The sequence below is a fragment of the Rhineura floridana genome, chromosome 12 (assembly GCF_030035675.1).
Source record: "Rhineura floridana isolate rRhiFlo1 chromosome 12, rRhiFlo1.hap2, whole genome shotgun sequence".
Taxonomy (NCBI): Eukaryota; Metazoa; Chordata; class Lepidosauria; order Squamata; family Rhineuridae; genus Rhineura; species Rhineura floridana.
In genome coordinates, this window is record NC_084491.1 from 11,246,296 (window position 1) to 11,271,495 (window position 25,200).

A 25,200-nucleotide genomic window follows, 5' to 3' on the forward strand; every position below is an offset into this window, starting at 1 on the left:
TTGCAGGCAGGAAGTGTCACTTCCTCAATTGAAAAAGAAAAGATTTTGATGCTCCAAAAACAGATTGGAGGGGAGGGCAAGGGGAAAAGAGTCTAGGAGGGAGAAGGGAAATGTTGATGAGACATGGAAGAACAACAGAAAGAGGCTAAGGTATCATAACAATAAGCTAAGTGCAGCTGTCACAACCAAGGTGCAGTCCCCTCGCCACAGTGCAAAGCACAAGCATGTCTTTTAAGATTAACAGCTTCACAAACACAAATTGAAAGCTGCAAAATAGCTTCCATGTTCAAGAGAGCACCACATCCTCCTTCAGGATGCACCTGAAACATGCACAAGGCTCAGCATGGCCTTGCTAATTTTAGGAGTGTCCACATTAAGTGGGAGGCAGCTGCCCTCAGTTTGTCTCTATCTGATGCCAGTGTCAGTTCCCGGGGGTTTTTGGAGGGTGGGGAGCGGGAACCCACCCTCTATGGGCCCACCCTCCCACAAGGACCCTTCACTGTCACAGTCACCAGGTGCTCATCATTGCTGTTATAGCACCTGCTTGCTTGCCAGGCAGAGAGCAAGCCAGCAATGGCAGGCAGTCCACCTCTTTCTCTTAACCAGGGCCGGTGCCAAAGGGCGGCCAGGTTGGGCCCTGGCCAAGGGACCCTGAAGGGCCCCTCCTTAGGGTGCAGGGGTAGCACTCCCCTTCCGCAATCCCCAGCAGGGTCGACTCCCAACACTGCTAAAGATCACAGACATGGAGCTCCCAGCCCCACCCCAGACCATGTGGGCCCATGGCACCCGCCTGCTCCACCTATCTCTTCTCCATTTCTGTGAATGCCTTGCGTGCTGCGCATACAGCTGCTATCAACTGAGATGGCAGCAGAGGTTCCTCTAAGGGGCTGATGCCCCTACCATCATCTTGATTGATGGCAGGCATGTGCGTGCACGCAGCGTAGTACGCATGCCTGCCATCAACAAATTTGGGGGGAGTATCAGTCCATTAGAGAAGCCTCTGCCGCCATTTTGGTTGATGGCAGTGACCTGCACACCCAGCACACAGGGCGTTCACAGAAAGAGAGAAGAGGAAAGTGGAGAGGTCCCTCACGGCCTGGGGGGGCTGGGAGCAGGGGACCCAGGACAGGCTGGGACCCAAGGGCCCAGTCACGCCTGGTGCCAGCCCTGCTCTTGACCACTGCCATTATTTGTTTGCTTGCTTGCTCTCTCTGGGTCAGAGAGAGAGAGAGATGGGTGAACAAACAACTTGCAAAGAGGAGTAAGTCTATGGGGCTCTCATCGGTGGTGGCCCTGCTGGGGTGTGGGCCCTTGGCAGGTGCCTAACCATGCCTACCCCTGATGCCAGCTCTGCCTGATGGTGTCTAGCCAACTTGACACAGCCTGCATCAATGCCCGAACAGTTCACACGGGGAACTAGCCAACGCATAAAACCTTTACATGCCCATCTTCTCTTTATTTGATTCCGGCCATTAGTTTTTGATGTAGCCTTAAGATAGATGACTTGTGGCATGCTGGTTCAGAGTGCTGATCAACCAGGGTTTATTCTAAGCCTTTTTCCTTACTGCACAAGCAGCCAGCACACTGCCCACCCCCACACTATTCAAGTAATTAGTTCCATAATATACTATTAACATAAAGTTATGAAAATTTAAAGAATATTTAGCTTCATTTTCTTTTCTCATCTATTTCTTTTTTTTAGAAACCACATAGCTCCTTATTAAATCCCATACACCCAACTGCACAAAAGCTTATTCCACACTGCATTTTTTTTTGACACAGCACAGAACGTGTCTAGCTGAACGTTGGAATGAGCCCTGTGATTAACCACAGTTCCAGGGGGAGGGGGAGAGAAGGAGGGGTTCCTGATGTCACTACTAGGAGAGACTGACAGTAGCAGGGACTGCCCTGAAAGAGAGGGCTTCATCCACGTGTTTCCTGTTGTAGGGAATTTAAAGTTCCATTCCTGTTTAGACACAATGGTCACCTTTCTCCCCAATCCCTAATCACTACTAGTGCCAATCTGGTGCAATCCTTCCAAAACACGTGGTTTGTGGATGGCCAACGCTCTCAGCCAGCAAGCCAAACCCCTAGCTTAGTACTTAGATGCCTAGCAGGACCAACGTCTGAAACTGATCCAAGATGCTTTGGCTAAAATCTTTGCTCAGCTACAAGAAGCTCTTTCTTGGCTTCAACTTCTGGTCTGTAAAACAGGAAAACCTAGCACTTGTATTGCCCTTGTTCTCATGCAATGCTAAGCTGAACCATTGCTTAGCATGAACTAACAAACATGTGGGCTCCTGAAGAGGAGACCATGGCTGCTTTGCTCCTGCCCGTTTGTTCTGCCATTGCACTGAGGTAAGTCACGGTTTAGCCATGGGCTCATGGTTTAGCTCTCCCAGACAAAACACAAGTTGTAAAGCAAAGGACAAACCCTGGTTACAGCTCATGGTTTATCTGGAGAGAGCTAAACTACAAGTCCAGTTTGGGCAACATGCTAGCTAAACCATGTCTTAGCAAAGCAGCAGAACAACCACAGAGGAGCAAAGCAGCCTCTAAGTCCTCCCCAGCAGCCTGCATATTTGCTCATTCGCTCTAACCCATGATTTGGCTTAGCCTTATCTACAAATGGAGCCAAAGTATTTGCCTTCAAAATCATCTGCAAGATTGAAACACTATTGTTTTGCAGTTAGGGAGTGGAGGCCAAGACTTCATGACAGAACTGAGGCTCAAACGGAGATCTAAGCCCAAATAAAAATGTAAATGTACTGCCTTCAAGTCAATTCCGACTTATGGCGACCCTATGAATAGGGTTTTCATGAGGCTGAGAAGCAGTGACTGGCCCAAGTTCACCCAGTGAGCTTCATGGCTATGTGGGGATTCAAACCCTGGTCTCCCAGGCCTTAACCACTACACCACACTGGTGTATCTACCCATTTAAAAACACTGGCCAATTTAGATGATGGTCAAGACAACAAATATACTATAACTGGTACAATAAAAACAACAGCAAAGAAATGCTTTATCTCTGCAATCATCACAACCATCCTGTCAGGTAGATAATGATTATTTTTAACCCCGTACTGGAAACAAAGCTGTGAGACAGAGGCTTGCCTATGGCCAGTCCCCACTGAAATATGATTCGAAACAGAGGCCTGGCCGCTCACACTCCCACAGGAGATTTCAAACTGCCACCTTGAGGAGGCCTTTTCCAAACCAACACGTCTTCCACAGAACACTCTGTGGTTTGCAAAGGATTCTGGGGAGGTTTTGGGAGGGCATACTCAGTTCACACACAGGATACTGGCCAGGCCCTGCTGAGACTTTGCCATGAGCAAACTGGGAATGAAAGTTCAGTGCTTCTCTGCTGCTGTATATCACAGGGGAATGATAACAAAGCAGGTAAGCTGTCCTTTAGGAAAGGTTGTCCGGCATTATGGATTTAATTGGCGAAGAAAATGCACACACATACAGAAACAGATGCTGGCCTGTTTAAAGACTCTTAAGCTTCTCCAGAACCTTCCAAGGCAGTTTGCCAACCTGTCCCCCTCCAGATGTTTTGGACTACAACTCCCACCAGCCCTGCCTGGGGCTGATGGGAGTTGTAGTTCAAAATATCTGGAGGGGGACAAGTTGGTGAAGGCTGTTCTAAGGAAGCTCACGCTTCTCCAAAACCCAGTTTGAAAAACACAAGGCTACACTGAGACGGCTACACAGAGCTGAAGGAAAACAATTCAGTTAACTGTTACAAATTCTTAACTTGCAGTAACAAAGAAGAGTTTCTTCCACTTCCCTGTATGGGCATACACAAAGCATAAGAGATGATCTTTTGCCTTATATAGATTCAGCTCGCGAGCCTCATTGCTAGAGCATCACGTCTCATCGCCACATCATCCAGCCCACAGAGCCTGCTGCTGTTCCCGACACTCCCTATGGAGGGCTAAGCAAAGAATTCCTTCTCCAAGTACCATCAACCCCACTGCCTTCCACTTGTGCCAGCCATGCGCCACTGGACTTGACTTGCATTATTCCAGGCCTGGGTGCTGGATCGGCACCCTGCCAAGGAACTCTCACAGGAGGACCATGTTAGTACACCACAGAAAAAAAATGAACAAGGGGCCTTGTGGCATTTCAGGGACGAACTAATGTTATTATTGCACAAGCTTGGGGAAGGGTTGTAGGTCTGCAAGAGAGCATCTGCTCCACGTGCAGAAGGTCCTGGGTCAAGCCCTGGCACTTCCATGTAGGGCTTGGAATGTCCTCTGCCTGAAGCCCTGCAGAGTTGCTGCCAGTCAAGTGTAGACAACACTGAGTGACCTGGACCAATGGTCTGACTCCTCATAAGGCTGCTTCCTATGTTTCGTGGACTAGAGTCCATTGCATCAGGTGCATGAAGTTGGAAGGTGCACATGGCTGGGTTTTTTGGGGGAAGGGGACGGTGGGAAAGTCTCATTGTGCAAGTGGAAATCCTCACTCTGGCAGGATACTTACTTGGTGCCAGATTGCATAAAACCCACAGTACTGGACAAAACGGATCTATGGTCTGAATTAGCAGGGGACTGCTTCTGATATTATGGTAAGGTTATTGCTATAACCTTGTTTATTTATTTATGATTACATTCATGTCCCACCATTCCTCCAAGGAGCTCAAATCGGCATACAAACATGGTTCTCCCCCTCCCAATTTTATCCTCACAACAACCCTGTGAGGTAGGGTTAGGCTCAGAGACAGTGATGGGCCCAAGGTCAACCAGTGAGTTTCATGGCCGCGCGGGATTTGAATCCTGGCCTCCCAGGTCCCAGTCCAACACACTGACTGCTACACCACACTGTCAACAGCCATCTACAGAGGATCTGAAACTTCGGTCTCTACAGAAAGGTCCCCAGACCATCAAGCAGCCTTGCACAAGAGTGGATGTGGCACAACCTATGCCATTTGGCTTCATTAGAAAGGGATGGGAAATGACACCGGCGTGCCTCTTTACCTTGGGGCTCAGTCTCAGGGTCCAGCAGGTGCAGGGCCGGGTCCTCTAGCTCCTTCCCCAGCGAGCGGATTGGGGTCTCTGCCTCAGGAGTCCCAAAATTGCCTTCCGAATCCGAACTACCAATGGGGGTAGGGAGGAGAGAAGGACAAATTAACCACTTCCAGACCAGCTCTGGACACCGTAGCGAGCAGTTTTAACAAACCAACCAGGGTTTTTTTTTGCTAGGCAGTCAGAATTTCTCATCGAAAATTACTTTTGATGGATCAGGCCAAAAAAGTCTATGTAAGGGCCAAACAATGTGCAAAGTTGTTGTGAGTTTTACATTTCAATGTGCACATTTTTAAAATGTAAACATCCAGGGGTGTAACCATCTAGGGTCTCAGCGGGTCTCAGACCCCTTATGTTTTTAGGAGCAGGGTCCCAGCTGGGTCTCTATGTCTCCAGTGTCCTACGAGCCAATCAGCATGGAAGGGGAGTGTGTTAGCCACTGAGAAGAGCCTTCTAACATGCTCCCTTGCCCTTTCCTGCTGATTGGAACCGATCAGAGTGAAAGAAGGTGAGTCGGCCACTGAGAAGACTCTTCTCAGTAGCTAACACACTCCCCTTTCATGCTGATTGGCTCCTACTGATATCTGTTGTTATGGGAAAAGGCGCGTACGGGAAGGACTGGGGAGTGTGGAGATGACAATGGAGAGCAAGCAAGCAAGGGGACATGGCTGTGAGGGGCCGTGGTGTGGTGTGACTATCACAAAGGGATCCTGTACTTCTGAATTTGTCACTACACTATTGCAAGCAGCAAATAGGGTTTGCATTGAAAGAAAACCCACCACCGGTGCTAGTAGGGAATCCACACACATAGCAAATACCAGTTTCAGAGGGAGAATTTTCTTCAGGACCAGAGTAGGAGATGAAACAATAAAATTCCCTCACAATAGCTGCTGTAAAGCAACCACTGTGGTTGCCATTTGCGTTTTTAGAAATGTGTACATGGGAGGCAAACAGGCATTTCACATCACTTCTAGTTTAGCCCTAAACCCAAATTTCCAACCAGATCTCCCAGAAAGATCACAAGCAAAGCAAGGCAGAAAAAGTGGTCGCTATCCCCTATCGCAGGGGCAGGGAAGCTTTTTCAGCCAAAGGACCACATTCCCTTCCAGGCAATCTTTCCAATGGTGGGCAGGGCCAGAGGCAAAAGTGGGTGGAGCAATGAATGTAAATTTTACCTTTGTACAAGTAAGCTAGTTTCCACGTACAATCACACGCCCCTCCCTATCCTCCATCCAGGCAATTAAGTGGCATTATCAGTGTTCAAGGACATAGTCCAGTCCTTGGGGTACAAAGCAGGACCACCAAGGAATGAGGCTGGGGAGAGTTCCAAGGGCCAGATAAGAACAGAAGAAGAGCCTGCTGGATCAGGCCAGTGGCCCATCTAGTCCAGCATCCTGTTCTCACAGTGGCCAACCAGGTGCCTGGGGGAGGAGGGCTGGAGAGCCACAATTGGCCTCTGGGGCTGAGGTTTCCCAACCCTTCCCTACTACTTGCCACCCATATCTAGTACTGGAAGCATAACTGCTTTTGAACATGGAGGTTCAGTCTGTACTATAACAGTTGCTGGTAAGTACCAGGGATGAGGAACTAGAGGTCTTCCAGATGTTTTTTGATTCCAATCAAGGATGTTAGGAGGTGTAGTCCACCAACCTCTGGAGGGCCACAACCATGTTCCACAACTCTTGCCCTAGCCAATATAAGTATAGGGACAGCCATCCTGTGCAAGAAGGGTCAATAAAAAGCACCCACCTTACAAGCAGGGAGCAAGCAAGTCCAACTGTTACATGCGTCACCCTGGGTTGGCAAGCAAGGGCCAAATGGCAGCTCTTAGAGGACCAGATTTAGCCTTCAGGCTACCAACAGCTGGTTCCTAACATAAAACTGGATAGAGAGTTGTTCTTTCCCAAATGTTTGGGGGTCACACTGCAGGGAATTGCAACTGGCCATGACTTCCTGGCATGTGGCCCCAACCAAATCTGGCTGTGTATATCTCCCCCATTGTACAAGCCTACTGCAACAAATAACAGCAGATCATCATTTGCTACATTGATGTATAAAGGACTCACCAAAGCAAAGCTCAAGCAGGCAGTTTTTGCAGCAGGGATCAGGGACAGAAACTGTGAAACCATAATAAAGAAATGGCCCTTGAAAGCAGGTGTCAAGTCTCTTTCTCTCTCATATATCCCAGGGTAACCACTATGAAACCCAACAGACATCTGGGATGGAGAGGAAGGCGTGTCACACCCAGGGAATGCGATGTCACCTAGGCAGGCTTGCACCTTGGTCCCCCTCTGGTTACAGGGTGAACTGAGGTCAATGTTTTGTCAGCTTAAAGGCAGGACTGCAGATGAGCCACACTTAGCAAGGCTTTCCGCCAACAACCCGTTTGCCATGCCAGAATTCAGCCATGGGACTAGAACAGAGCCAAGTGCCTTGGAGCATGTGCAGAGTGCCAAACTGCGACCACTGCCTAACACAAGCAGATATATGTTCCACAATCTGATATCAAAAAGAAGAACCTTGACATCAAAGGGGTAAAGTGAAGTTTAGGGAGCCCTGGGCTCCTGCTGGAAGGAAGGGCGGGATATAAATCAAATAATAAATAAATTATGGCCTGCAGTTACTTCCTGAAATACAGGTCCTAGAACTCAATACAGCCAAGAAAGTGTTTTGTTTCTTTGACCTGGAGCTCCTGACCTTTCTGCATCTCCGTGAAGGGCAGCTTCATGTGCAGAGTGTGTTTCTCATCACACCTAGTGAGCTGGGGCCTGTGGTTGCCCCAGCAAGAGAAGAATAAAGGGAATAGAATGACATACGCAGCCTTGAACTCCTTTGAGTGAGGGGAGGGTAAAATGTTACAAAAAATAAAGGCATCGTACTCAAGAGACACTCCTTCATTAGCATTTGTCTTCAAGGCCATTCCAAAAACAGCTACAGGCCCTACAAACCCAGCTTATTACACACACTTTATTCAAGAAATAAAGTATGTAACTAAGCTGTTTTAGGTGTGTATCTGAAAACACACCAGTAATAAAATCAGGTATGCCTGTCAGGGAGCCTTGATCAGATGCAGATCTGGGCCAGTTCACGCGCGCACACATGCACACCATCAGAGAATGACCACATGAGGTTGGGTGTGACAGATCTTACAGCAGACAGGACTATTACACAGCTGCAAACGTGACAATGCTCAGTAGAGCTAATTCATACGTTCAGCTGCTAATCGCCAAGGCCTGGTTCAGACCAGCAGGCGTGCTCTCTGCACTTGAGTGCCAGCAGCTGAACGCCTACACCACTTCCACCGACACTGTTTAGAGATGAGGCCACTGCGGAAGTTCTCTCTGTGGTGTGAGATCTGCGATGGTGACACATCAAGCACCCGTACATGTGTGCACCAGCACTACCCCTTCAGTGCACAACCATCAAGCACGCCACCACCCCACCCACAAAAAAATGAAGTCACGTACACGCCCCCCCCCGTGAGTCAGCCCCGCCCCGGCTGATAAGCGCAAATTTGGTGGCCAACCCGAGAATGCCTCCGCCGTAACGTGTGAAACGACTCCGCGTCGAGCCGCGAGCTCGCCGGCCCCGCCGAGGCCCGAAGGAGCCGCAGGGACTTGCCTGAGACTCAGCGACTTGGTCTCCGCCTGCGCGTCCTCCTCGCCGTCCTCCAGCTGCCCGGGCGCCGCTTGAACCTCCCCGTCCCCGCCGGCGGCGATGCCATCCTGCTCGGACCCCGGGCCGCCGCTTCCCCCGCTGCCTCCTCCTCGCACGGCGGACCACGTCCACTTGGCCCACTGCACGGGCGACAGGATCTGCCAGGACGAGCTGAACGCCATCGGGGCGGCCAGGGGCGATCTCCGACGGGCCAAGCCGCCGTTCCCCGCGCTGCGTCTTCAAAATGGAGGGGAGGGCAGGAAGGCGGCCGAAAGGAGCGCCAGCGTTTCGGGGCTGATCCCACGCGGATGTGGTTAGCCGTGAGCCATCGCTTCCCCCGACCCTGCTTCCCCTGCGCTGCTCCGCCTCGCGGCGGCGGATTCCTCCCCGCCTGTCTGTGGAGGCGCGCCGGCTCGCTGGAAGCGCAGCGCGCCCACCTCTCGCTTCCCTGGCGGCTTCGACGCGATCTCCCTCTCCTCCGCCCAGGCGAAGTGGATTGGGGGGGGGGTGGAATCGTCCGGGTGGGCCAAAAGGGGGAAGACGGTCTGGATCCCTCCTCAAGCGCTCACCCCATTCCCGTGTCCGCAATTGTTGCTGCCGCCGCCGTCATTGCTTCCTCAACCCCGGTTTCGGAGGCTTCCAGCGGCAGCGGCTGGCTGCAGGAAGGGAGGTGGGAAATCCATCCCAGGAGCCGGCGGAAGCGTCACCCTCCCCGTTCCCTTTTCGGGCTGTAGTAATTGCCGGTCAGTGGGTAGGCGGGCGGGGCGCACGCAAAGGGGGAGGGAGCCTGGAGGAGCTTGGCCCATCCCTCACGGGCAGGACCGGTTTCACACGTTCACACACATCAAGCGTGCAATTAAAATAACAACAGAAACGCCTGCCAGGCGCAGGCAACACTCAACCTCTGATGGGGTTGCAAGAGGCCCATGAATTAGGGAGCGTGCAGCAGCTGTTCGCTCTGTATCGTTTGGAAAAGATTCACTAACAAGCAGAAAAGCTTGCGGTTTAAGAATGTACCTATAGCCAACAGATATTTCTATCAAACTTTAAAAAGCCAGGAAATTGGGCAGCTATAGTGAATTCACCAGGGGAGCAGGAGACCTGGCCTCTCCAAGATATTGTACTGCCCTACAAATCTGTAAAAACACAAACACAATTTGGGTTGGTCTTTCACAATCCAATCCACTTCCTGTGTAGCTTGGAAGAATTTGGTAACATGTGCCTCTGAGCATAGGTGAGTGGTGGCAACATCTGCAGTCAGCCCAAATAACAGAAATAAGACGTGTGATCTTTTTTAGCAGGGAGGAAGCAACTATATTAAAACAGTTGATATCATTCAGATAGTCGCTTTAAATATGTTTGATTTACTTTACAATTTTAGTGAAGTTTCACATTAGACCATCATGGCTTTTCCCAAAGAATCCTGGGAAGTGTAGTTAGTGAAGGGTGCTGAGTGTTGCTAGGAGAGGCCCTGTTCCCTGCACAGAGCTTCAGTCAGAGTGGCTGACTGTTAAACCACTCTGGCCACTGGAGCTCTGTCAGGGGAATAGGAGTCTCCTCTCAGCACCCTTCACAAACTACACTTGCCAGGATTCTCTGGGGGAAGCCAGGACTGTCTCACATGAAATCAAAGTCTGGTGTGGGTGTGGCCCCCTGATTAACCAAGCCAAGCAGCTGTGAGTCTGGCTTTTAGCTCACTGATAGTTGGTTCTTACTGAGCAAGCCTGACATTATCATTGAGTTCAAGCCAACATTTATTAAATTAATTAAAAATCAGCCAGGCATTTTTTTTAACTTTTAAACTGCAGAAGATGAAGGTGAGAGTATGGGGCAAGATCAGTAAAAGGATTACAGGTACTCTGTGAACACGGCTGATTTTTAATGAATTTCAACAAATTATGAGAACTCTGACAGAAAAAGTCCAAAAGGGGTCTGGGTTTTTCCCCCTTTTTATACTTTGAACTCGTGCCCTGCTGGATCAGACCAAAGACCTATTGAGGCCAGCATCCTGGTCTCATGGTGGCCAACCAGATGCTTGTGAGAAGCCTGTAAGCAAGATATGAGCACAGGCCATGTGTCATTCATAGCAACAACTGGTATTCAGAGGCACCGTAGAGGTAATACATAACCATCATGGCTCTGTCAACTGATTTGCTATAAATGCTGATGTTCTGTCTGCGGTGAAGCAATATCTGAAGCCATGATCTTGCCTTTCATGGGTTTAATGAGCAACTGCAAACAAAGATGTTAACTGAAACATTCCTGTCACACTGGCATGCAGCTTGACCTTGGAGAAACACATAACCAGAAAAGCCAAAATGGCAAACATGGACCTTAGTCGAGTGGTTTTGTTTAAAACGTCATAGGAAGTCCCCTATTAGAATCTTGGCGTGTTTTGAGATTCTTGCAAGCAGGCTCAAAGCAGCACACATTTCAGGTACACAAAACCTCTCACAAAAAAGGACAGTGTTTATCGGTAAAACATCTCATTCTCCAGCTCTCACATCAGCCTGCTAACATTTTGATTTTAGGATTATCCTACAAAGAAAGGTGATGAGGGGGAGAGGGAGGAATCAGATAAGGGGGAAAATTAAAAGGCAGACAAGGAGGGAACATCACAGAGGTCTATAAAATTGTGGATGTGTGGATTGAGAGGCATTTTTCTCCCTCTCACATTTGTAGAACCTGGGGTCATCCAATGTAGAATACATAGTGGGAGAGCGACAAAAGAAGTCGCTCACACAGCATATGGTTGATGGAGATGGAGAACCTTCAGTCTGCAGGACAAATATGCCCAGTGCAGGTCCCAATGTGAACCTCAATGCTGTTTCTCCCCCCCCCCAAGCAATGGTCCCCTGATATATATGTGTGGGCAGGCAGAGGCAGCTGCACAGCCAACTTCCCTGTGGGGAACTCTACATCTAGGCTGCTCCTGGGAGGAAGGGTGGGACAGAAATTGAATCAATAAATAAGATCTGTTGCACAGCCAATCCCTGCAGAAAGCAGGCTGGAAGTGACCACCCATCATCACTGGAGAGGTGGTGACTTATTATTATTTTTTATTTTATTTTATTCAGCTTATATCCCGCCCGACTAGCAAACAGCTCTCTGGGCGGCAAACATAGAAACATATACAATAATAAAATTACAGGATCAATATAACAAATATAAAAGTACATCATCTAAAATACCAATTACAACATTTACATAAATAACTTAGATTAAAATGCCTCAGAGAAGAGAAAGGTTTTAACCTGGCGCCAAAAAGATAATAGACTTCAAGCTTAATGATTACCAGTGCTTCAAAGCACCAGCCAAGGGCTCTTTGCAAGCCCTGTAGGCGCTCTGAAGCCCTGAAAGTTATCACCCACCCTGTCAAATTTGGCCTGCAAGGTGGAGGGGAAGGATTTGGCCAGATCAAGATCCCTATACCTGAGTTAAAACTATGGAATTTGCTGCCCGTAAGATGAAACACCAACTAAGATGGATTTAAAAGAGGATTAGAGAAGTTCACGGAAGAAAAAGCTATCAATGGCTACTAGTCATGATTAGGGATGGAAGAGTTTTTCATTTTAGGTTCCCTTTGTTTCTCATTTTTCCATTCTTAAATTCAGTTCTCCATATTTCTGTCAATTTTTGTGAATTTCTTTTTGCAAAATCCTCTTGAAAATACTTAGGTACTTTATTGCTGATTTCTTGTAATAAACACTTTTATGCAGTTTTGACTAATGTACACATTTTTGCAAGCAATATAATGGATGGTTGCATGTTATTTTTACTCATATATTCATGGTATGTACATTTCCCCATAAAATATGCATTTCTGGAAACATTGTTTGGTTGGACAACTGCATAACAAAATTCAGATAAGTGCGAATTCCAAAGAATGGATGCGCTTCAGTTTTCATATTGTTTCAGAAAGTGCGAGTTTGATATATTTGGCTTTAAATGCAAACCAAAACCCCTAGTCATGGTGGCTACATATTATCTCCAATATCAGAGGTAGCATGCCTCTGAATACCAGCTGTAGATGGATCAAGCACCACAAAAGGTCATTGCTCTCAGGTCCTGCTTACAGTGTCCATAGGCATCTGGTTGGCTACTGTGGGAAACGGGATGCTGCAGTAAATATGTCTTTGGTTGAATCTGGCAGCACTGTTATGTTCTTAACCAATTCTGCCTGATCTAGAGAAAGCTGCCTTCACATGTTTCCCCCCCCATCATACACTGCAGTTGTTTACATTCTTGGCCTTTTTCCTCTCCCACACACTTCAACAATATACTTCCTTATTTTGATTTTATGTGTGTTTTCTCAACTTGTGCCTTTTCTTCATTGGTAGTGAGTGAAACTAGGTAAGCCAGCAGTCAGTATAATTTATTATTAATACTAACTTGTTGTTATGTGCCTTCAAGTCGATTACGACTTATGGTAACCCTATGAATCAGCAACTTCCAGTAGCATCTGTTATAAACCGCCCTGTTCAGATCTTGTAAGTTCAGGTCTGTGGCTTCCTTTATGGAATCAATCCATCTCTTGTTTGGCCTTCCTCTTTTTCTACTCCCTTGTTTGTCCCAGCATTATTGTCTTTTTTAGTGAATCATGTCTTCTCATTATGTGTCCAAAGTATGATGACCTCAGTTTCATCATTTTAGCTTCTAGTGATAGTGCTGGTTTAATTTGTCTGTGAAAATTATGTAGGTTCTGTGCAATATACACAAAAACAGCCACAAGAAACATCCACAATAAGAAATAAACTCCAAGCCAGCATTTTTTTAAAAAAATTACAAAACCACAGCTAAAATTCTTCATACGAGCTAAAAAACACACCCCAAGAACTAAGACCAACTAGCAAAAATGCAAGAGCGAAAACCACCAACCATACCACACAGATTAAAAGGTGATCTTAAAAGGCTTGGGAGGACAGAAACATGGCTTAGCCTGATGCTGGGGGTTTGAGGAAGCTTCCCTGGGGAGAGCTTTCACAGGATGGGGGGTCATTGAAAAGGCCCTCACTCTCATGGCCACCCGTAGAATGGCAGATTGCAAGGGCATGCAGAGAAGGCCTCTGTTTATGACCTTAAGGTGCAGGTAAGGAGATATGGGAGGAGGTGCTCTGCTACTAGGTAACAAGCTACCGAACTGTGTAAGGCAGGGGTGTCACTACCGGGGTGCGGGGTGTGTGGATTGCACCCGGGTGACACCATGAGGGGGGTGACACCCAGAGCCGCACCCTCCCGCACTCCCGCTAGTGACGCCGCTGCCCCCTGGCACCCGGACCGGTGCGCGTCGAAAGCAGCTGCCCGCTCGCTGGCGGTGAAGCCTGGACGGGCCTTCCACCGTCACCCTGGAGCGTGCGCATGCGCGAGACCACCACCCCTGTCCATGCCCCAGGGAGGGCGTGCGCTGGAGGTCCGCACCCCCCCGCACTCCCGCTAGTGACGCCGCTGGTGTAAGGCAGGAGCGGGTAATGTTTTCCAGACCAAGGGCTACATTCCCTTCTTGGCAACCCTCTGGGGTCCACATGCCAATGAGGGGTGGGGCTAGAGGCAAACATGGGTGGAGCAATTCATGTAAATTTTACCTTTGTACAGCAGGCTATTTCCTTCACACCCACATGCCTCTCTGTCCATCCTGGCAATTAAATGGCATTATCAAGGCCACATTTCAGCCAGACATAAACTCTCAGGGAGAGTGAAGCATGACTCTTGAGGGATGTGGCCTGGGGGGAGAGGGTGTTGCTGGAAAGGGGTTGTGGCCTGAGGAGAGTCCCAAGGGCCAGACAGAAAGGCCTGGAGGCCTGCATTTGGCTCCCAGGCCTGAGGTTGCCTCACATCTGGTATAAGGCTTTATAGGTCAAAGCCAGCACCTTGAATTGGATCCAAAAATGAATTGGAAGCCAGTGCTGGCAAATACTGGTATTAGAAGGACTAAGGTTGTTTTCAGAGCCAGTGTGGTGTAGTGGTTAAGGTGTCGGACTACGACCTGGGAGGCCACAGTTCGAATCCCCACATAGCCATGAAGCTCACTGGGTGACCTTGGGCCAGTCACTGCCTCTCAGCCTCATGAAAACCCTATTCATAGGGTCGCCATAAGTCAGAATCAACTTGAAGGCAGTACATTTACATTTTAAGGTTGTTTTCAGGCAGCTTTAAAACCAAGAGATACCTGCAAGGAGGAAGAGATTGGGATCACATGAACAACTTACTGTGTTTAACAAATGCATTTCTGAGGAAAGCCCTTTTCCAAGAAGGGGCAAACCTGCAAATCCCCACATGACAGTTTGCTTGGCAATCTGGACATGAAAGGTTCATGAGATGGGAAGAGACCCCTATTCCCCATACAGAGTGACAGTTCCCAGGGTTCCATGGGAAGATTGACTGTTAAGCCACTCTAGGAATTCTGAGATGAGGGGCATCCAGTGTGGTGCCCTGGACTACAACTCCCATTAGCTCCGGTCAGAATGACCAATAATCTGTGTTGATGCAACATCTGGAGAGCACCACATTGGTTACTGCTGTTGCTGCCATTCTTAGGGTAACCATGCATTCAACTCTACAGAGGACAGTCCTACAGGAAGGGCTATCAGACTTGGATCCAAGTCCAATGTAAAGCTAAGGATAAGAAGGGAGAGCACTGAAGGTCTTGAAGCTCTGAATGAGCAGGCACATAGCTTGGGGGCACTCCTGGATACATCAACAGCGAGCACCTCAAGAGCAAGCAAACAGGTCAAAGCCTGTTACTGGAAGATGTGTTTATATCTAAATTACAGTAATGGCATCTAAACTTGCAACTGTCCATTTCAATTAGCATGTTCCAATTTTGATACAGATCTCCTCTTTGGTCATGCATATCCCCCCCCCCGGAGCAAACAGCCACCATATCTACTCTGATAATCTTGAGCCAGTGTTTAGGTTTTAGCTCATGCAGCATTAGCCCCAAAGAATCTTGGGAAGTGTAGTTGAGTGAAGCCTCTGAGAATGTTTCCTGGCCCACCTCCATCACAGAACTAGGGTTCCTTGAGGAAACGTCTCTAGTTTAGTTACGCCCTGGAGAGTTTCCTGTTTATGGGAACATGACCAGGAAGAAATACACAATGTTCTAAGAACTGCTTTGTTCCACGTGCTGGTGTCTCTCTTCTGTGTGAGCCAACAAATGAGGCCATGACCTTATCTTTTCAGAGCTGAGCAACTGCAAATTAAGATGTCGGATGAAATATTCCCATTACTCTGGCATAGAACTGATTTCGGAGACCCTGTTTTGGAGGTAAATCAGCCTTGGTTGCCCTGATGGATGACCTTTATAGTGAGAGAAGCAGGGGGAATGCAATCCTGTTACTTCTGCTTGATCTCTAGTGGCTTTTGATACCATTGGCCATGGTGTCCTCCTGGACCGACTCAGTGGGATGGGTATCGGAGGCACTGTTACAGTGGTTCCGCTCTTACCTTCAAGGCTCTGTCCAGGGAGTAGCACTGGGTGAGTGTTCCTTGCCTCCTGGCACTTGTGCTATGGGGTTCTGCAGGGTACTATCCTTTCCTCAGTGCTATTTACCATCTATATGAAGCCATTGGGAGCAGTCATTAGGAGTTTTGGAGCTTGGTGTCATCAGTATGCTGATGGCAAGCAGCTCTACTTTTTCCATAACATCTGAATCAGGAGAGGCTGTGAAAGCTCTAGATCAGTGTCTGAATGCAGTGGTGGACTGGATGAGGTCCAATAAACTGCTTGAATCCTGGGAAGATGGAGACTCATTGGGTGGGTGATTCCTGTGTCCAGGAGATAAACAAGTTACCTGTTCTGGATGGTGACTGAATGAGCAGGCACATAGCTTGGGGGCACTCCTGGATACATCTCTGTCACTATGGGCTCAAGTGTCCTCTATGGCTAGGATTGCCTTTTATCAGCTTTGTCTGGTTCACCACCTGCAGCCATTCTATCTATAAGGATAGTCTGACCACAGTAGTCCATGTGTCTGTAACCTCAAGGCTGGATTAGTGCATTTTTTGTTTGCAGTTTTGACTAATGTACACATTTTTGAAAACAATTTCTTCTAATAGAATGCATTTTGTATGCTATTTTCATTCATATATTCATTTATATGCACATTTCCCCCTAATATATGCATTTTGGTAAACATTGATTGGCGAATTGCATCGCAAAATCCAAATAAATTTGAATAAGTTTTGAAGGATGGCTGTTGTGTTTCAGTTCTCATATCGTTACAGAATATGTAAATTTGATCTGTTTGGCTTTAAATGCAAACTGAATTGAATTTCTCCCCCATCCCTAGTACTATACATATAAAGCACATCCAAATACATCCACCCCCAACAAATCCTGGGAACTGTAGCTTGTTAAGGGTGCTGGGAATTGTAGCTCAGTGAGAGCTTGACAGCAAAAGTGGCTTGTTTCTGTGCTGCTGCCACTGAATGCCACAAATCGATAACAAATGATACTATATAGGAATATATTGTATACTTGGGGTTTGGTTGATTAAATACACAGATTCATAGCTCTGAATACTGATTGCATTCTTCTATTCAGTGCTGATTTCATATACTTTATATGGCTCTGGTTTTCATTTATGATGTGTATGGTTTGGTCTGTGACTGAAATAAAATTTTGCTCACTAGTGAGGGTCTGAGGGGTAAACTACAGTTCCCAGGTTTCTTTGAAGGTTGGTGGGAAATGTCATTTGGATGTTCTTTAAGGGTATGATGTGTACACAGCATAAAGAGGGTTTGGGAACCTTTTTCAGCCCGAAGGCTGTATTCCTTTCTGGGCAACCTTCCAGGGACTGGGTGAGCATGGCCAGAGGCACAAGTGGGCAGGCCAATGCATATAAATTTTGCCTTTCTACAGCAGGCTAGTTCCTACGCACACTTGCACATGCCTCTCTCTCCACCATCTGGGCAGGCAAGAAGCATTGTCGGAATTCAAGGAAACAGGCCAGCCAGGCAGAAGAACTCAAGGAGGGTGCAAGACAGTTCAGTGAGGGGCATGGCCTGCAGAGAAAAGGTGTGGCTGAGGAGAGACTCTATTATTATTTCATTTCTTACATTTATACCCCGCCTTTCTTTTCATGCTAGAAACCCAAGGCGGCATACATATGGTTCCTAGTCAGTCTCCCATCCAGGCACTGACCAGCCCCAGACCTGCTTAGCTTCAGCAAGGTGGCAGCTTCATGTGTCTTCAGACCATAGCCTGACTCTATGGCATGACAGAGAGGCCTGGAGGGCTGTATTTGGCTCCCAGACTTGAGGTTCTCCACCCATGTACTAAAGTGAAGAGTTAAGTCTGTGGGATATTTTCTGGAAAGTAAGGGTGACGCTAATAATCACATTAAATGTGCATTTATAAACCTACCTCTTCCTTCGTGGGGAAATCACAGGAGGATTGCATCTGCACTACAGCAGGCATTTGAGTGGGTATCATGTAGGGATGGATGAGAAATTCGATTCAGTTTGCATTTCAAACCAAATAGATCAAATCCGCACTTTCTGAAACAATATGAGAACCAAAACACACCCATCCTTTGAAATTCGACCTTATTTGAATTTTGCAATGCAGTTTGCCAACCAACCAATGTTTACAAAAATGCATATATTAGGTGGAAGTGAGCATAAAAATGAAGTGAAAGCATACAAAATGCATTATATGACAAGAAATGGCTTGCCAAAATGCGTGTGTGTGTACTGCCTTCAAGTCGATTCCGACTTATGGCGACCCTATGAATAGGGTTTTCATGAGGTTGAGAGGCAGTGACTGGCCCAAGGTCACCCAGTGAGCTTCATGGCTATGTGGGGCTTTGAACCTTGGTCTCCCAGGTCGTAGTCCAACACCTTAACCACAACACCACACTGGCTCTCACACAAAAAAAGCGTACATTATTTATTTGGTTGGTTGGTTGGTTTATTTCCCACCCTTCCTCCCAGCAGGAGCCCAGGGCAGCATTTGACATTAGTCAAAACTGCCTGCCAAAGTATGTTTATTGGGAGAAGTTTGCACTAAAATGAGGGTTTTATTTTTTAAAAATTGCCGATTGCTGCAGAAATGCGAAGAACAAAATTTAAGACTGGAAAAAATAAGAAAGTGAGAAAACCTAAATTGACAGATCTTTCCAATTTGTAGTACAATCTCATGCTTCAGACCTCACTGTGGAACACTTGCCAAATAGACTGGCCACCTTCATAGCTCAAAAGTGAGTAAGGTAGAAGTTGATAGCAGATTTTTAAAAATGCCCCTTTCCTGGGAATAGCACAGATTCAAAAAAAAAAAAAAAGGGGGGGGGGGCAAAATGTAACCACCCTTTGACAATTGCACTTCTCCGAATTTTGCAGTGCAGTTCTCCAGCCAACCAATGCATACAAAAATGCATATATTGGGGTAAAGCGTGCATACAAATGCATATAGTGAAAATAACATACAAATTCATTAAGAAAATATAAATATTAGGGGGAAATATGCTATGCAAAAGTGTGTATATTAGGTAAAGTTGCATACACACGTCTCAGTTTAGAAGAAATTTGCACTAAAATGCTGATGAGTTTTCATGAGGACTTATGTGCGTTTTTTAAAAAAATTGCAGAATGATGCAGAGAAATTTAAGACTGAAAAAAAATGAGTAACTTGGAGAAACCGAAATTCAGAGATTCATCCATCCCTACGTGCAACTGGTAGAAATGCCCAGCAATTTGAATGACTGTGCAACATTCTAGAGCCCCATGTGACCCTACAGATAACACTGCAAAACAGAAGGAGAGAAGCAGATGCTACAGAGCCCAACTTTCTCCCAACTGCCAAAAGTCAAGCTGTAGATCAGCAAATTCCTTGAAATTGACCCTTGCTAGATGAGGACCCAGAGAAGCTGGAGCCAATCAGAAGGAGGATATTAGGAACATCCTTCAATTGTCAAGGCAGTACATAACGTGCTGCCAAGAAAAGGGCCTCCTGCCAGGCAAGCCTGAGGAGAGGGCAGGCGGGGGTGGCTGGCAGCCCCAAAAGGCTCCCAGGAGGTTATTCCTCCTAATTCCAGGTCAGGCTTGGATTATTACACAGTGGTAAGGGAAGCACACGCCGTCTAGGATCGGAAGGGCTGCTGTAGCTCAGTGGTAGGGCATCTGCTCTCCATGCACAAGGTTCCTGCTTCAGCCCCCAACGGCATCTCCAGGTAGGTCTGGGAATGTCCCTTGCCTGAAACTCTGGAGAGCTGCTGCCAGTCAGTGCAGACAAGATAGAGCTAGATGGACCAATGGTCTGACTCGAGGCATTTCCAGACTGTTGCTATTTCCAGTTAGGAATGAAGCACATACCGAAATATTCAAGTTGAGCAATAATAGTTGGTTGGGAGGTCTTGTCTTGCACAGCAGACCCTCCCCCCCCCAAATTGGACTTTTTGCAGTAAGGAAAGTGATGGGGAAACATGCTAGAAAGTGTGGGATAGCACTTGCTTTGATGCATTTAAAGCACAGTTATGCCATTTTTACAGTCCAGGCTTCCCCCAAAGAATCTTGGGAACTATAGTTCACCCTTAACCAACTACAGTTCCCAAGATGCTTGGGGGAAAGCCATGTGCTTTAAGCACATGGCGTGGGTGTAGCCTTAATCTAACTTCCCAGCAAAAAAATTAAAAATGAACGCTCATTAAATACCCAACATTGCCTAATCTCCCCACAAATAAATCAAGATGAATGCTCAGTAAACAGGTCATCTGGAAGAGCCTAAGTTCCTGTGTAGCATTAGAAAGAGGTTCGTGGACTAAATTAAGCTCTGGTCTCTGATTATTTGTTAAACTTACACCCTACCTTTCTTCAAAGGAACTCAAGGCAGCACATCTGGGAAATTAGGAACAGAAGAATAGTCCATACACCTGCTCAGGCCACTTCTTCATCTGGCCCAGGACTGTCTGCATACTCTGGCCAGCAGTGACTCTCCAGGGCGTTGAGGCAGAAAAGGGTCTGTCTCATCACCAGTTAGGGATGGGGAGAAATTTGATTAAGTTCACCTTTAAAGGTGGATTTACCTAATTCACATTTTCCAAAACAATAAGCGAACTGAAATACAGCCACCCTTCAAAATTCTCCAAATTTTGCAATGCTGTGTAATCTATTGACATTTATTTAAAAATCATGTTCAGTTATGTAAAGCCTTCAAGACGGCATATGAAATGTCAAGTTTCAGCTTGCTCAGAGGCTTGGTGAGGGCAGGCTGTCAGACAGAGTTTGCCACTGCAGCTTCTTATGGACTCTGTGCCTGCAGCCAAACACAGGAAAGCACTTTCAGCGACTGAACCACACTGGTGAGGACGGAGAACACGCAACATTGGACCACAACAACAGGTACATTGTTTGGTTTGAGTCTTGCGTGACAGCTCCTGAGCAGGACTGTTCTGCATGTGGGAACTTGGTAGTACCCTACAGTCCATAACAAATTTTAATTCACATTAGGTGGAGGAGGGTTTGAGAGTGCATTCATCACTATAGAGGTTGCCATGGAAATATAGCCCTATGCAGTTAGCCAGGGAAAAAATAATACAAATGCATCCTTTGTTTTAAAGCAGCTGGGTGATTCCTGTCAGTCACACATTAAAAGCACACAGTGCCATGTGGTAAAACTGTACCTAGTTATATAACCCCTGCCTTGGGTCTGATACAACTGAATGTTCTTCCATAGGGGAAAAATTCTTAAGTATAGAAAACTAGCATGTCAGGGTATGCTAGAACCTAGAACTCTTCCCTCAAATATCTAAATTCTCTATGTGCAGATACGGTTTGGTTTTGTGTTCAGTATGGGAGCATTTATTCACAAAATGCCATCTTGCTAACTAAAGTGGTACAGCCCAGGGTTCTGACACATGATGAGCTATATGTGAGACTAAGCCTCAAACTGCACCACCTACAATGCACCCCACACCCCATGTGAGCTCTAATGTAGGCAGAAGAAATGAAGCTCCACTTAGGAAGGGCCGTAGTTCAGAGGAACAGCATCTGCTTTGCATGTAGAAGGTGCCAGGTTCAATTCCTAGCATCTCTAGGTAGGGCTGGGAGAAAGCCCCCATTGAAATCCTAGAGTCAGTCAGTGGAGACAATAGTAAGGTAGAAGGACCAATGGTCTGACTCCGTGTAAGACAAGTTCCTAAGTTCTTAATTGTTTCAGGAAGAGCCATAGCTCATTGGCAGAGCATGCACTTTGCATGCAGAAGATCCCAGGTTCAAATGCCCGGCATTGCCAGGCAAGGCAGGCAACACTGGACCGTTAGTCTAAGGTTGTACAATGCAGCTTCCCCTGTTCCAAAGAGTATAAAGAATTATTCACAAATGGGTTAGGAGACTGACATCAAAAGACTCAACCAGCCAGCTCAGTAGGGCCCACATAGGTATCACAATACAGATGCAAACAGTTATCTCACACATACATTAGCTGCGGGCTTGGAAACTGCCTTCTGCACGTGGATCTCATTTGTTCAATTTGGCCGAATTTTTGACCCATGGCCAAAAAGGCAGAATTCCCCTCCCTTGCCTTACCTCCTACAGAATGTATAAAGCTGCCTTCATACGCAGGACGCTGCCTTTTTTCAAGCAAGACTGTGCTTCTGCGTAGCTAAGTGTTGTCCACATGGACTGGCAGCAGCTCCTCAGGTTTTTCAGGCAGGAGGACTTTTCCAGCCCTACTTGGACTTGCCATGGATTTAACTTTTGCATGCAAAGTGTGTGCTCTACCACTCAGCAATGCTACTTTCCCTTCTGGACATTATTTAACTGTGTTCTCCTCGCTTGCTTCCTACTTTACTATAGAATCTCCTTCTCTGACTTGGGCCTCTTCTTTCACTCACCTGGTCAAGAAGCATCCCACACCTCTGAACAAACTAGCCATGTAACCCATCGGCAGAACCTGGCTGCCAACTCTTGCAGACCAGGGTCTTGCTTAGGGATGTGATGGGGGGAGAAATTCAGTTTGTTTCACATTTTAATGTGAACTTAGCTAATTTGCACTTCCCAAAAACACATAAATCAAAATGCAGCCATCTATCAAAATGTGCACTTCTTCCAATTTGGCAATGCAGTTCTCCAAACAATTAATGTGTAGACAACATATATATTAGGGGGAAGTGTGCATAAAAATGCATATATTAAAATAACGTGCAAAAATGCATTATATGAGGGAAAACCGCAAAAATGTGTCTTAGGAAAATTCACACTAAAATGCTTATGAATTTTCATGACTTTTTATTTTTAAAAATTGCAAACTGATGAGGAAGTGTGCAGAACCAAACTTCAAGATCAAAAAGATGAGAAATTCAGAGAAATCAAAACTGACAGATTCATTCATCCCTATTTTTGATAACACTGTGCACCAGATATAGGTGCTGGAATATGAACTGGTCTCATTGGAAGCTCGTCTCTGTTTCCCCCTAACTGCTGCTGCAATCAGCCCTGGGAACTGCTCTTTTTTAACAGTGTCCCTCTTCTTGAATGCAGAAGACTTCCAGTGTAGGAGCATATGGAGACATTATGATGGCACAGCCAATAATAGGGAAAGAAGAAAGTCCCCCACTTCCTGCATCAGTAACTGGCTCCATTTCATTCTCTGCTGTGCCAAGGCTGATACCAGCTGGGGACCATATTCTTTTGGTCCTTCACTGTGCCAAGAAAGGGCAGATGTTCAAGCAAGGAACACAAGAAGGCTTCTCTCATGCAGTTAGTGCATAGCTTACCAAAGACAGGCCGTTACGCAGTTGCTGCTGAGAAAAGCCTCACAGCCAAATGCAATCGGTTCCACGTAAAACAAAAGTTATTTTAGGTTTGCAGCACTACATTCCCAATTTAGCCCTATTCTAGAGGGCATTCCAGGTACACACATGTAAAAATTAGAAGGCTGCCAGATGGGGCACTTGGAAGGAAACACAATAGGTCACAGCAGCTTTGCTTCCTTGCCCATCAGGTCTAGCTTGCCACTGTGACCAAAAACCTAGTGGGCATAGCTGGGGCAAGTTACCTCTACCCACCACAACCAACCAGGTTCCCATCATGCCTTACTGGCACACGCATCCAGATAATAATTTTGAACATGGTATGCCACATCCATTACATGATCCTCTAATGGAGTCTTTAGCTTACCTGAAAGACTGTCTTGCCCCTTCTATACCCAGTCAATGACTGCGCTCAGATACCATCTTATCAGGAGGTCCATTCCACACACACAGGAAGTGGGCCTTTACTGTTGTGGCACCGACCCTTTAGAATTCCCTCCCCTTCAATATTTGACAGGCACCATCTCTGTTATCTTTTTGGTGCCTATGGAAGACCTTCCTCTCTCAACAAGCCTTTTAAGAAGAGACCTTATCCCAGTCTGTGTCTGTGTTGGATTTGCTTTTTAATATGTTTTTAAAGTTTTTTTAAAGATCTTTTGTTTTAGTATGTTTTAAAGTGTTTTGTTTTTAAGATGCTTTAGAGTGCTTTCGGGTTTTTTGTTTGCTGCCCTGGGCTCTTTCTCGGAGGAATGGTGGGATATAAATTTAATAAATAAATACATAATAAAATAATAATAATAGTTTTGTCAAATGCAATAGTCCAATTAGGTAATTTGGACCACTACAATCTGCAGAACTGGCACTTTCACAAGTGCCACATAATGTTTGTTCCATGCTCGCAAGAAAGCTGATCTTTTAGGAAATGAAATAGGAACACAGGAAACTGCCTTATACTGAGTCAGATGGTCTATCGAGCATCATCAACAGTGTTTCAAACAGCATATATTCCCAGTCCTTCCTGGAGATGCCAGGCACTGAATCTAGGACCTTCAGCATGCAAAGCAGATGCTCTACCACTGAGCTACAGCCCTTCTCCAGACAGCACCTATTGTCTGGAACTCCCTGCCTGTTAATGTTAGGCACGCTCTTGCCAATTTAGGCTGCAATCCAATACACACTTAACCTGGGAGTAAGTCCCATCAGACCCAATAGAGCTTACTTCTGAGTAGACATGTACTGGACTGCAGCCTTAGTGATTTTCCCACTAAATCTAGTGTTTTTAGGCATTCATCCTGTGGCAAATTGTCCTGTCTAGTAACTAGTGGGAAATCTAGCAGATGTCAAACATTTTATGGTGAGATTCTGGTGGTTTTCACAATTACTTCAATTTCATTATTTTTTGCTCTATTGTGTATTTAATTAAATTGTCTAGCCAAAATCTAGCATTTTAAAAAGTTGTCTACTTTTGGACATTTCCTTGTATTTTTCATTGTTTGCATTCCTGTTCCCATGTACAGTCTCTAAAGTGCTACTTGACTACTGTTTCATTTCTGCTGTAAGCCGTGGCTAGTTAGCTACCTCTTTGATTGAAAGGATACCAGAACCCAACACCACACAATGAGCAGGTGACAGCCAGAGGAGGATTTTTAAGTCTCCAGATCCTCTGGTGTGCATGCATTTTAAAGGTATAAAGGCAAACAGGTTCTTGCCCATTGGCTTACTGAGAAGGAAAATGTGCCGGCAATATTCTACCCAATCAAAGT

General features: G+C 46.5%; 1 protein-coding gene across 6 annotated transcripts in view; it reads right to left on the reverse strand.

Annotated features, from left to right (window-relative positions):
• The window catches only part of TACC1 (transforming acidic coiled-coil containing protein 1), a 119,024-nt gene that overhangs the window by 64,477 nt on the left and 29,347 nt on the right, over positions 1 to 25,200 (reverse strand). For 3 of the 6 annotated variants that reach the window (XM_061592262.1, XM_061592263.1, XM_061592261.1), the window contains exons 1-2: positions 8,655 to 9,411; positions 4,986 to 5,101 (exon numbers count right to left, since the gene is read on the reverse strand). The exons of 1 other annotated variant lie outside the window; for it this stretch is intronic. In XM_061592262.1, the coding sequence (XP_061448246.1) occupies positions 4,986 to 5,101; positions 8,655 to 8,872 (334 nt within the window). In that variant the 5' untranslated portion in view covers positions 8,873 to 9,411. Of the gene's footprint in view, positions 1 to 4,985; positions 5,102 to 8,654; positions 9,412 to 25,200 lie in introns of those variants that run through there. 2 more of the 6 variants (XM_061592266.1, XM_061592265.1) reach the window with 1 other exon arrangement.